Source organism: Meleagris gallopavo, chromosome 6 (assembly GCF_905368555.1).
Source record: "Meleagris gallopavo chromosome 6, MGAL_WU_HG_1.1, whole genome shotgun sequence".
Classification (NCBI taxonomy): Eukaryota; Metazoa; Chordata; class Aves; order Galliformes; family Phasianidae; genus Meleagris; species Meleagris gallopavo.
This window is the reverse complement of record NC_139409.1, coordinates 48,243,194-48,256,492: the sequence shown is the minus strand read 5'-3', so window position 1 is coordinate 48,256,492 and position 13,299 is coordinate 48,243,194. Positions and strand designations below refer to the sequence as shown.

The following is a 13,299-nucleotide window of genomic DNA, read 5'->3' as shown; positions in this document are numbered from 1 at the left end:
TACTGACTACCTGTGAACCTGCGTATACACCACAGCAACATTAATATTTTGAATGTTATGAGTAGTACACACTGCAATTACAACAAAATGCAACATTCCATAAGCTGTATGTAAAGAGCAGCAACATGCATTGTAAAGCTCTGGGCAGTAACTCCTTTCTGCTTACATATATGTTATTACCAGTTCACATTAGACTGTTTTTATAGCAATTTCTTCTATGTCAAATAAGATTCAGTAGGAGTAATAGTAATGTTTTTATCAGACATTCGTTTAACAATGTGATGATAATATAAAGAAAATTTCAAGAATTCTTGATGACAAACCTCCTTTCAAAAAATATGAACCGATATAAAAAGTTATCAGAAATGATACATGTGTGATGCTTCCTTTCCAAATTCGTGATGGAGGAGTGGATTGAAAGAAGTAATTTTTAGCAGATTCATACATTTTTCACAAAGCAATTGGAGTTGAGGTGTGGAAAAGAGTACTGAAAACCACATTCATAATTCATCCACAGGGCTTTCTTGTGACTTCCACAGAGCTGCAATTACTTAAAGAGGGCATTTTGAAAATCAGGTTAGGCTGACTAGAGGCCATCTCATGAATACTGTCATTAGCAGCCAATATAAGTTACTGATTGAGAAATGGAGCCGCTTGTTAGCTAACCTTGAAATAGCACTTAGTGGGATTACTTCAGTTTAAAATTAAGCAAATTGCTCAGCAAAGACCATACACTCCTGAGTGATCTGAAATAAGAACTCCGGCAATGTAAAGCTATCCAGCTTTTGGCTGCCTCTGTCTCTCCTGCAGTCGAGAGACTCAGCACAGTAAGTCAGCAGAAAGTTATTTGCTCTTTTGTCAGTTTTCAGTAAAATCAACACACAGCAATGGCTGGAGGAAAGGCCTGACAAGCAATGGCTCTAGTACAAGGTGAGGAGTGGGACTGCAGGGATATGTGGGCCCGTCACTCACAATCAGGGAAGTCTAGACTGCTATGAAAACACAGTCTTTTACATTAATGCTCAGTTTCCATTCCCACGGAGATACATTAACAACTGCTACAGATTCACTTGGGAACAGACTTTTATTCTTGATTATCTACCATATCCAGAACTGTGCAGAAATACATTTATCTTTCTCTGACTTACCCTCTGGAAATAAAGTACAATTCAGTTGCATAAAGGGTTTTGTCACCCAGAAGGGGTGGGAATTGTTGTGATTCCAGACAATTCCCCCAGGACTTCACTGATCTCGGAGTAAATTCTTTGCATATTGCAAAATGTTTTAATCAAACTTGCCCAGACACTAAAAAATTTGAAGGATTATGAACATATTTTGTGGAATTATCAGATATATTTTCAGAATTTGAATATATATATTCAGAACACAACAACTAACTTTTTCAATGAAATAATACAGAACTTGTTTTCATGTTTTGTACATTTTATGAAAGAATGAACAAAGCTATGAATGCTTAAAAAAATGTAAAGGAAAAATGACAAAAGTAAGGGCAGGCAGTGGCAATAGTAGAAGAAGACATGGTTCATAGAATCATAGAATGGCCTAGGATGAAAAGGACCACAATGATCATCCAGTTCCAACCCCCTGCTATGTGCAGGTCGCCAACCAGCAGACCAGGCTGTCCAGAGCCACATCCAGCCTGGCCCTGAATGCCTCCAGGGATGGGGCATCCACAGCCTCCTTGGGCAACCTGTTCCAGTGCATCACCACCCTCTGGGTGAAAAACTTCCTCCTAATATCCAACCTAAACCTCCCCTGTCTCACTTTAAAACCATTCCCCCTTGTCCTATCACCATCCACCCTCACAAACAGCCGTTCCCCCCCCGTACGCTCCCTTCAAGCACTGGAAGGCCACAATGAGGTCTCCCCAGAGCCTTCTCTTCTCCAAGCTAAACAAGCCCAGTTCCCTCAACCTTTCCTCACAGGAGAGCTGCTCCAGCCCTCTGATCACCTCAGTGCCCTCCTCTGGACCCGCTCCAAGAGCTCCATGTCCTTCCTGTGCTGGGGGCCCCAGGCCTGGACGCAGTGCTGCAGATGGGGCCTCACAAGAGCCGAGCAGAGGGGGACAATCACCTCCCTCTCCCTGCTGGCCACCCCTTTTTTCATGCAGCCCAGATCACAGTTGGCCTTCCGGGCTGCAGGCGCACACTGCTGGCTCATGTCCAGCTTCTCGCCCACCAGGACCCCCAAGTCCTTCTCCGCAGGGCTGCTCTCAAGGAGATCTTCCCCCAGTCTGTATAAATACCTGGGATAATACATGGTTGGAGAAAGGAAGAAAAACTTACCCCACTGATATCTGAACAGATAGTCCACCTGGATAATAACGCCCTGCAAGATGAAAGGCAGCCGTAAACTCAGCTCTCTTCTACCTGATGGTATGAGTTAGTTTCCTTTTAATATGTATCTAGCCATCAGATTCACACATTTAGAGACATACTTAAAATTAGAGGATAATTACAGGTGCTGCAGAGACAGAGCAGCACTGTGACAAAGCACAGAGGTGTGGTAACAGGGGATGTGTTGGGAGGCTGGAGGTGAGGCTGGAGGTGCAGTGATTAGAGAGTTTTCCAGAGCACTCCTTGGGCAGTGCCCTAGCATGCTGCCTGGAAATGGTCTGTGTTACTGCATGCCAGGTTTAGAGGGAATAGAAACCATCTGACTCAAGTAGCAAATTTTTCCTCTTTATAATCACAGTTAAATATAATCACCCACTCTACCTCATATCCCTGTGGCCTGCTCTTCAAGTATTTTTGCCATCTTAGTCTCAGAAACTCTCTCCCAGTTCTCTGTTTCCAAATCTACCTATACATTAGTATCACAACCAGTCTTTCAGTTTATCTACCACTAAATAGACTGTTCAAAATTATTTTTTCCACACGTAGCAAAAAATTAGGAAAAATTATATATATATTTGCTGTGAATGTATCTTGCTCATTTTCAGAGCACAGCAAACTATCCATCTACATACTTTTTTTTTTTTCTTTTTTTTTTTTTCTTAAATTACTTAAAGGTGAAGCAGTGTATTTCAGTGAAAACAGGTTGCCCAAGGAGGCTGTGGACGCCCCATCCCTGGAGGCATTCAAGGCCAGGCTGGATGTAGCTCTGGGCAGCCTGGTCTGCTGGTTGGTGACCCTGTACATAGCAGGGGGTTGGAACTGGATGATCATTGTGGTCCTTTTCAACGCAGCCATTCTATGATTCTGTGTCAGGATGCTTGTGATTACCAAATGCATTCTTCATAGAGCAGTGCTATATAGAAGACTCATGGTTCAGCATTTCTTGCAAATCCCATCATGTATTTCTAGCCTTCGTATGACATCATCAGCAATGTGGCAGTTTTGAAATAATCCCACTGTTGGAGAATGAATGGCAGCTGCTTCAATAGCTCACTGTGTCTCACTGACAGAACTGAACACACACAGTAAAAATAATAACAATAATAAAAATCCAGCAAGTAATCTAAAGGTTCTGCAAAGTGGCCAAGAACGTCTCCCACCCAGTTTCAAATAGAAAACCACAACAAAGTGATGCTTTATTCACATCCTATCTGTAAATAACACACCTCAGGTTTGCAAACAGAACGGGACACGAGGTGGCTGCCAGCAGACAGGTTTTCTGCCAGCTGCAGGAACCAAGCCCGCGTGTTTTCCACAGCCCTTCACACACCCAGCAACGGGCGGCAGGGAGAGGAGCTTCGTCACACGAGGAAGGGCTTAGGAACCTCGGATGGCGTTTGGTGAGTCACAGGATCACGGGATGGCGGAAGGGACCCGCGAGGATCACCGAGCTCATTCTCCACACAGGACCACCCGAGCCTGTTCCGCGCCCTGCGGTGACGATCCTTGGAGAGCTTCCCTCTCGGATCTCGGCTCCATCTCGCCGCGCCACGCATTTATCGCCGCTTATCCACCCATCTTCCCACCCGCCCTCACCGCGCTCCCTTCCCGGACCCGCCCGAGGTCCCCGGGGGCGGGCTTTGAACCAGCCCAGGAGCCGGGCCGGGTCCGAGCCTTCGGAGCGCGGCGAATTCCCGCGGGAAGTTTGTGCCTCGCTGCGCTCCGTACCTCCCCGAGCTCTCGGCTCCACGTTGGCCGCGCAGGCGCAGCGACGCGCTCACCTGCTGAGGGAGGGGGGGAGCCGGCGGCGGCCGAGCAGGGCAGGGGTCGAGTGCCATCGCCATCTCAGCGCAGGGGGCGAGAGGAGGAGGGCAAGAAGGACGACAGGGAGGCAGCGCGCTCCCCTCGCCGCCATGTTTAAGAAGCTGAAGCAGAAGATCAGTGAGGAGCAGACGCCGCCGCGCGGCTCTGGGGGCCGGGCCGCCCCCAACCAACATCAGGTAGCGCAGGGACCGCCGGCGGGCTTGGGGGTGCTTAGGGCTAGGGCTAGGGCTAGGGCTAGGGCTTGGGCTTTGCGTCCTGCTGTCCGCCCGTCACAGCCCCCAGTCCCTTCAGCTTCCCTCGTTTGGAGGCCGGCTATCGCTCGGTTTAGCCCCGTGCGTGTTTTTAAAGGTGGAAAAGCTGAGAAAAAAATTTGTTCTCACTTTTACTTTTTTTTTTTTTTCTTAGCGATAATTTTATTGGCTTTTTTTTTTTTTTTTTTCTTTCTCTTACTTATACTTCTGTCAAGGTACGTGATTAGCATTGGTTTCTAGAAACTGCGTTTCCTAATGAAGCACTGCTGTGTGCAGGCTTTGGCAGCAGCCACGGCCAGAAATGTGATGATTTCACGCATGTGCCAAAGCAGAAATCTTCTCTGTGCCAGTCGGGTAAAAAGGCCCTGACAAGTTAACTTTACTTCATCAGACCTTGTGCTGAGACAGGCGCTGTCAGCCCGTGCCTCTTTGAGTCTTCGATGGGTTAGGTATGCTTGAAATCTTGTAATCTAACAGAGTAAAAGTGATGTAAATGCAGGCTCGTGCTAATGGCAGGCTGCAGGCAGCAACTGCGCTCTTCTGACAGATCAGCCATCAGCTGCCTGTGCCCGGGCTGGATGAAACATGATGCGTGGGTGATCCTGGTTTCCTCCTGGTTTCGATCCTGCTGACATTCAGCTACTTAATATTTGTTTTAATTGCTTACTTGTCAAGTTGGGGCAGTACTTCTGGAGATAGATTGTCTGCAAAGCTCTTTCAGAGAATTACAGAATGGCTTGGGTTGGAAGGGACCTCAAGGATCATGAATCTCCAACCCCCTGCCACATGCAGGGCCACCAACCTCCACATTTAATACCAGCCCAGGCTGCCCAGGGCCCCATCCAATTTGAACACCTTCAGGGATGGACGGGGCATCCACAGCCTCTCTGGGCAGCTGTTCCAGCACCTCACCACTCTCTCTGTAAAGAACTTCCCCCTGACATCCAACCTAAATCTTCCCCCCCTCAACTTAAAGCCATTTGTCCTTGTCCTGCTTTGTAGCTTGTCAAGTTTAAGCCCTTTAATATCTATTCATTTTGAGCCTTCTCTGGAGAGAACTTCACTTTACTGTACTTTAAAGAAGTACATTTTTGACACAGTCGGGTCATAATAGCATACTGACTTGGTATGAGTGCTGAACTTTCAAGTACAGCAGTAAGAGAGCTGTAGAACTTACTCTTACTTATAAGCAGCCAGATCACAAAACTTAGTACACAATGTTATCACCCAGTTAGCAGGACACACATTACGTGTGAGTGTTTTCACTATATATGAGTACTTACTAGAAATTAACATGATGGATAAATTTGGGCCCAAATGGATGTGGTTGCACTTCTTTATTTTTCTCTCACATCCACAGCCAACAGTTCAATATATTATAGTCTTGACTTGGTTGTTAACATGGACGAATGTTAGCACTGATAAGTCTTAGGAAACATAATATAAGATACTTTCAATCAGGCTGCACTGCTGTGAGCAGGCTGTGTAACTCAAAGGTTGACATGAATGGAGGAACAGACAGAACAAGAAGAGATTTTTGTTTGTGTGTGAAAATTTCTTGGAGTAATATTTATTCTTTGATCGATCTCTGCTACTACTAGCAGGAACTTGGCATTATGTTTGTTCCTAAAAGTGAAATAAACTGATCTGTTAGCTCCTGTGCCTCATTTCAAAATAGATTCTGTTACTGAGGAAGGAGGGCAAAGGTACTGAGGCCTGTAGAATGTGGTGGAACCCTGCAAGGGTGTGGGAAGTACTTCTGTTCCCTTGCTCTTAGTAGACACATAAATAAACTGTGTTCAGTTTACTGTGTGCTCTGTCATCACGGACACTATGGGATACCTCCTAGTGAAGTACTTTCAAGCCAAGTTTTCCAAGCGTTCAACATTTTTTGTTCTATGGGACTTGTATCTGCATTCATTTTTGCTCTTTTTGTTCCTGTACCCTGTCACAGGGAGGCCTCACTTGTCATCCCCTCTCGGGGACACAGAACTTGTCAGCTGTGCTCTAGCTGTGGTATGTGAGGCTGTAATTACCACTCAAACACTGATTAAATCCACAGGCACCACTTCTCCCATCATAATATTCATCTGAATGCTTTCTCACCAGGTCTTTGTAGGCTTTCCTCTTCCACATGAGTGGTTAGCTAATGGATGTTAGCTCCCTGCATCTGAAAACCTGTCTGATGGAGGACATGTCAGCTTCTGACTGCTGAGAGGGAGAAAAAAAACTGCTTTTGCAGTTGGAGGCATCCATTTGATCTTCTGAATTCAGTTCTAGAATTGTGCTGTTTGTTGTATAGGATCAACGGCTGCTCCTGCTGCCCTGCGTGGTGCCCCTGAAATGGCTTGAAATTGTCTGGCCAGATGAGTGCATGCAGCAATACCAAATGCACAACCACTCAGGGTTGATGAACATTTGGAAACCATTCTCACTCTGTGTGGTGAGAGCTAGATGTCTTCTTCATATAACTCACTTTAAGCTAGATAGTGGAAGGAAGAGGAGCTGGGATAGGTTGCTGTTGTTGTGTCTGATAGCCTGACATTCGTGTTTCAGAGCAGCCAGGGCAGTCACAGTCTTGAGGTAGACATTTCATATGCAATCCAAATGATGGTGCTGCAACAAATTGTGAAAGGATTTGAGACTTTTTTTTTTCTTGGTAACACTATTTGTTAGTTCTGGTTATGTTGTTGCATTTATCTAAAGGGAAATCTCACTCATTAGTTTCTTTGTATGTAAAACTTGCTGATATTTTAATATTCCTTACTTCTGTATTGAAGTTCTCCAAGTGAATGTTGAAGCATGAGGCTGGCAGCTACACTTGGGTTGGCTTGGCTTGTTGCAACCTCACTCAGCATGGAGTTGTGAAATGCCTTTGAATGGATGTTCAGTGCTGACAGGAACAAGTTTGTATTGACATCAGAGAATGCGTCATGTTCTGCCACCGCCCTTTTCTTTTCCTTAGATTCTATTTTATTTTGAACAGTCTTCTAAAAGGTTTTTCTTCTGTCAGTTTTTTTTATTAATTTCTCAAAAGAATCAGATGGTATTCCTTATGTGAATGATCAAATGCCTGTCAGCGTGCAAAACCTTTGAGCCATAAACTAAACTTTAACGTAACCATAACACATTAATCCTTTAAACAAGTGTTAATATGCACTTGTTGTATTATGAACCTTGAGTTTCACGTCTGGACTGAGAGCACCATGGTTGCTAATAATCAAAATAAGAATTTTGTTGCATGCTTTCATGGCTGTTTCATGACAATTTATGCTGTGTAGACTTTGTTCTGGGTACAGTTGTCATAGATGACATAGGAAGCTGATTTTGGTTTCTTTAAAAGGAAGATGTACATAGGGCTTTACTGACATGTTATAGCTAGTAATTGATAAAATAAATGACAGCATGGAATAACTGGTTCTGAACCGGTGATGTTATTGGTTGTTGATATATGTGATTTCTGTATAGGTTCCCCCCAAGTCTCCTCCACTGACTGACAAAAGAAGCAGATCATCTTCATTGGCAGAGCAGAACGATGAAGGCACTTTAACACCAGACAAAGAGGTCAGTTGAGAGCTAGTTTTCTGTATTTTTTTAGCTTTAATATTTCCATTAAAAAAAGCAAAACGAAACAAAAAGAAAAGCAACTTTGTATTGAGTAACTTTTTTTTTTCTCAGTCTATTTGTACATTTATACACAAGAACAGTCTTAACTTATAGGCTAAGTCCCATAGTGTTGACTGCTAGTGAAATGGAACTTTAAGATGTAGCTGTTAACTCCCAGATTAAGAAACTTTTAAAATCTTTCTTGAAGTTTTAAAAATCTTATCCCTAAGCTAAACTCAGTAAGCTACTGTGACAGAAGTGACATTCAGAGAGATTATTTTTTCTGTCCCTTTTGTTTGAAAAGCTGGGGGAGTTATGTTAGCTTAGGGGTAGATTGAGCCTAAAGTAACCTAAAGTATTAAAGTGAGCCCTTATCAGTGTTTCTGACCATACTAGTAATAATAATCACATTTCAGAACAGTCTCAAAAAACCCCAAAAAAACTACAAACAAGAAAACACCAGCCTAAAAATATGGGCATAAAATATGATTAAATTTGCAGTGACTTGCATAAGCAAACTAGAGATAATCTGCACTCGTCCTTGTTCAGATTGAGCACTGTGGGTTTTGCTGTTTTTTTTTTTTTTTTTTAATGGCAGGATTAAAAATAAATAAAAAAAGAACTGATTTAGGGACTGTGAAAATAGACTGGAGAGGTACAGTAGGGAATGCTGGTGATTCTGTGAAGTTTGTCAAAGGAAGTCTTAAGCTCCTAGGTATAAAAACAAATTTCCTGGTTTTGACTGGGGAAAAGAGAAAAAGATGCACTTTCTTACAATGAGCCCACCTACTTAAATTTTTAACACATTTTTTGCCAGGTGGTAACCAGTTATCCTGAAATTTGCCTTACATTGTTGAAAACACTACCAGTGATTGATGCTAGACGGTGTATTTTCTGCAGTGATAGCAGAAACAAGGCAAAGGCTGTCTTGTGGTTCTGTTTTGTGCTTTAGAACAGCAATATTAAGTTTTCTAGTAAATAGTGGTTTTTTTTCCTGTACTCTTGCATATATAGAATGACTTCTGTTTGTCACTGGAGGGAGGCTTTCTCTTAACTGATACTCCATAGTGTCAGCAAGCAGTGTAACCCCTGATAAATTATTAAGCATTGTAGGAAAGTACTTTGCTGCTTTTGTTTGTTTTTGTTTTAAGTGCCTCAAGACAACTAGCGGAATGTGATAAAGTTGAAAGGAACAATTTGACTGGGGTGGTAAGACACTTTTAAGCAGCAAAAGCTTAGTGGAATATGCTTAGTGAAGCTGTGAGACACAGTGCCATTTGTCTGTGTCTGATTCACTGGGTTTTGTCTGTCATTGATTGGCCAACACAAAATTTTCCTCTGTTTTCAGTGGCAAATAATAAGGGAAAAGAATAAGTGGTTATTCTCCTCTTCCCTTTTATTATGCAAGTACCAACTGTTTTGTCCACTCAAATAGTACAGCTTACTCACTGAGTCAAACTCAGAGTAGTTTTCTTTAACTTGCCTTTAGTTTTGGGAATGGCTGCTTTTATTCCATATCTGAAGAGGGTTCACATTCCTAAAAGCTTATCTTCTTTTTTACTTGATTTAATAAAACATATTAAAACAAACAAATCCTATCTCCACCATTCTAATAACATCATATTTTAAGAAATAAAAACATTTTGAAATATTGTTGAGCTCTTGTGACTTTACCTCTCTCTCTATATATATCAGTGCTTCCTGCGCTGTTCTTCATTTCTGCCAATTTTACCTTCTAGTGTTTCATTTGATTTTATTATGCCCCAGTTTCTTTTTTCTAGTTTACTCTTCAAGACAAACAGGAGAGGCAAAGAATCCCCCACAGGACATGCCAGGTTTTGCTGGAAGAACATTATCATGCTCTAAATACAGTGATTACTCTTGGAACGATCAGAGAGAGAGGGAGAAATAAGATTAAGAATGGCAATGGAGTACTAAAGTGACCCCAGATTTACAGTTATCCCTTGGCATAGGGAGTTGTTATGAAAATTTTGTGTATGGAACACATCTTGTAATTAAAATTCTGAAAGCAGTGAGGATGCTAAAGGAATGAAAATCTCTGCTTTTTAATAAGGTCTGTTTTCACATCAAATGGAAATTTTACTAAAAGAAAGATAAATGACATGAAAGCTTCTTTTTCCAAATATTCCTCATAAATATTAAGACTGGTTAAAAGCAGAAAGTATTTCAAGTGTATTTGTTGAGCTTTCCTAAAATTCAGCTCAGTGGCAGTATTTATAGTGCTTAAAATAGATGCAGATGCTACAAACCATCTCTGAAAATACACATAGTAATTATAGGGTAGGAGGAGAGCATTTTAAGCAACATTATTGTTTGATCATTCATGTGTTATTACATAGTTGTCAATGTGTTACAAAGAACTAAGGTTAGACAACATTTAATTCAATGAAAATGTTTGGCTTTGAAGGATGCTGTAATGTTTCTGTAGTACATGAATAGGTATTAACCAACATGGTTTAGAAAGCTTAAACAAATAGAACTCTGCAGTGTTTTGGAGTTCTGCTGTGTGTTTTTTCACCTCTCACTGGTCTATTATATTTTAGTATGTATAGATTAATAGATATTTTAATAGATACATGTTCACAGAATCACAGAATGGCCAGGGTTGGAAGGGACCTCAAGGATCACGAATCTCCAACCCCCTGCCACACACAGGGCCACCAACCTCCACATTTAACACCAGCCCAGGCTGCCCAGGGCCCCATCCAACCTGGCCTTGAACACCTCCAGGGATGGACGGGGCATCCACAACTTCTCTGGGCAGCTGTTCCTCATCACTCTCATAGTAAAGAAGATGTTTTCGGACTTTTGGTGCTGCAATGTCAAGGCTACAGGTATCACGTGGAAACTTCAGTGTAAATTCAATATTTTTAGAATTTAAAAAAATTAGTGAATTAAACTTGTAATTGGCAATATGATTGTGATCAAAGAATTGCAATAAAACCTTCAGACCAACGCTTGATATTCTTAAGTGATAACTTTCCTTTTTTTTTTTTTTTTTTTTTTTTTTTAAATGCAAGTGCTTTCAGATTTTAAAAACCTCTACACTTCATTTATGGAACACTAGCATAAGTTTCTTTTATTGCTGCCTTCTTTCTTCGTGACTTGTATTTCAGTGAAGCTGTGACTCTCCATGGAGGATACAGAGAAGCTTGTTTTGTTTTCTGTATAAGGAAAAAGCAGAGGTCTCTTCTTGCAAGTAGCTTGCAAAATAGGGCTTGAATGTGAGATAAAAGCATATATTGATACTTAGCTAGAACTTCTTCAAACAAGTTGTCTGTCAGGTGCTTTCTGTCACTTAAAACAGATCTGCATGATTAAAACTGAATTCTTGCTACTTCCAGTCTTTTCCAAAGAAGAATAGAGTTTGGTTTTCAAATTTCAGTCTTTTGAGCAGAATTTGAGGGCAAATGCATCAATGACATTCCTTATCTTTCCTAGGAATTCAAATTTTTCTGTTATGTATGGGAGCTGCTCCGAAAGTAATGCCTCCTATTGTATTGTTTTGGCCCACTGTGTCAGACATGGATGGTGGTAATATGGTGATAAAGGTTGAACTTTCCCACCAATATTCCATTATGTTTTGTTGTCATGCAAAAGATGGCAGCAGAGGGACAATCTAACAGAATGGTATCTGATGTGAAAGTGCATCTGAAGCAAATGTGTGTCCTTGACTTCTTCCACATGGAAAAAATGGCACTTTTTAATATTCATTGATGCTTGCTGAACATTTACAGAGACCAAACAGTGTACGTGAGCACACTGAGACAATAGGTGGTGTGTTTTGGTAGTGGAGAGCAACTTGAAAGACAAGCCAGATTCCACAGGGGCATGCAGCTTTTTAATTTGCTCTGTCAATCAAGTGGTGCCATTGTGCTCTTTGAATCTGTCGTAGTTTCCATGGAAATAAATGGGAAGCATTACTTTGGGAGCAATCTATGACCTGTGTAGTACGAGTTGGCAAGTCATGTCCACCCAGTAAAGATAACAAAGGTCGTTTGGAGCCACCAAGCAGGAGCAAGCAGCCAATAGCTTGCTGTGTAGGGCTTGTTAGTTATCCACGTCCAGATATCACTCATCCTCAGGAGTGTCATGGAAGAGACAGCAGAGCACTGTATATTTAACTCCCTTTAGAGCTAAAGATAAACTAGCAGTGGACTTCTCAGACTTCTTTATGTTGACTACTAAAATGAATTGAAACACTTTTCTAGCATAGGCTAATAATAAAGGAAGCCAAATAAAAGTGGAAATAGTTTTTGTTTTTCTACCTTTGTTAGTGCTGCGTCTTTTATTTATTCATCCAGTTTGAAGTACTTCCAAATAAATACTGCCAGGATCTGTCTCTTTGTTAAATGCAACTTTAAAACTGAGTTTTGGAGGCTGCACAATCTAGTTCTTATCTAAAGCTTGTTTTTTATAGCTCTTGATGCATGCACAGATTTGTTTAGATAGCTCACGAAAATAAAAGCAAACCCAGAAAGGGCTGTTTGATTTCAGAATTACCTCTTTCTGTAAATGCAGTTCTGAACTCGTCGACTGAAGCTTTTTTAATTGGAGAGAACTCTTGAACTTTGAGTTCTTTCTCCAGTATTTTAATTCCGCGAACACAGCAGGAATGAGGCATGAAGAGATCATTATGAATTGCACAAACCAATTAAATAAATATTTGTGTAAGGTCAGCAAATTACTGAATTATTCACAACTTTTTTGGCATTCCCCATATTGGGCAAATAAACTTTTTTTTCCTTTTATTTTTTTTTTTCTTCTTTTTTCCCCCTTAATGTTGGGGAATGGTATATTCTTGTTAGTTACACCTGGTAGCTGACATCCCTGGCTCCTTGAGCAGAATGAGTTAAACTATTGGCTTGTCTTTTAGTCAAGCTTGTAGTATAATCTCTTTCCCTCTGTTTTACTGTACAAGTATGCATGGAAAACTGAACACATACAGTTAGAGAAGCTTCTAAACATTATTATACTTGAAATGCACATGCACCATGATATACTTGGCTAACAAAATGTATGAATTTGCATGTTTACATCTTCAGCATCTTCATCTGAAACTCTGAGAGGGAATTACTGCCTTTGACAACCAAACAACTGTTATGTATATGCAGCATGAATTGATTGAATTACTCCCATCTTCAATGAACAGTAAGATTTGTGTTGCACCATAATCACCGTTAAATTCTGTCTTTTGTTTCACAGCTTCTAAGAAAGCTTTTGATGTAGGGGTCATAGCT

At 41.3% G+C, this 13,299-nt stretch overlaps 1 protein-coding gene across 4 annotated transcripts in view; it reads left to right on the top strand.

Annotated features, from left to right (window-relative positions):
- The first annotated feature begins 4,124 nt into the window (after nt 1-4,124).
- GOLGA4 (golgin A4) overlaps nt 4,125-13,299 on the top strand; it is a 59,966-nt gene continuing 50,791 nt past the window's right edge. For 2 of the 4 annotated variants that reach the window (XM_085226642.1, XM_085226641.1), the window contains exons 1-2: nt 4,125-4,357; nt 7,901-7,996. In XM_085226642.1, the coding sequence (XP_085082768.1) occupies nt 4,271-4,357; nt 7,901-7,996 (183 nt within the window). In that variant the 5' untranslated portion in view covers nt 4,125-4,270. The remainder of the gene's footprint in view (nt 4,358-7,900; nt 7,997-13,299) is intronic. The other 2 variants (XM_010713062.4, XM_085226643.1) reach the window with 2 other exon arrangements.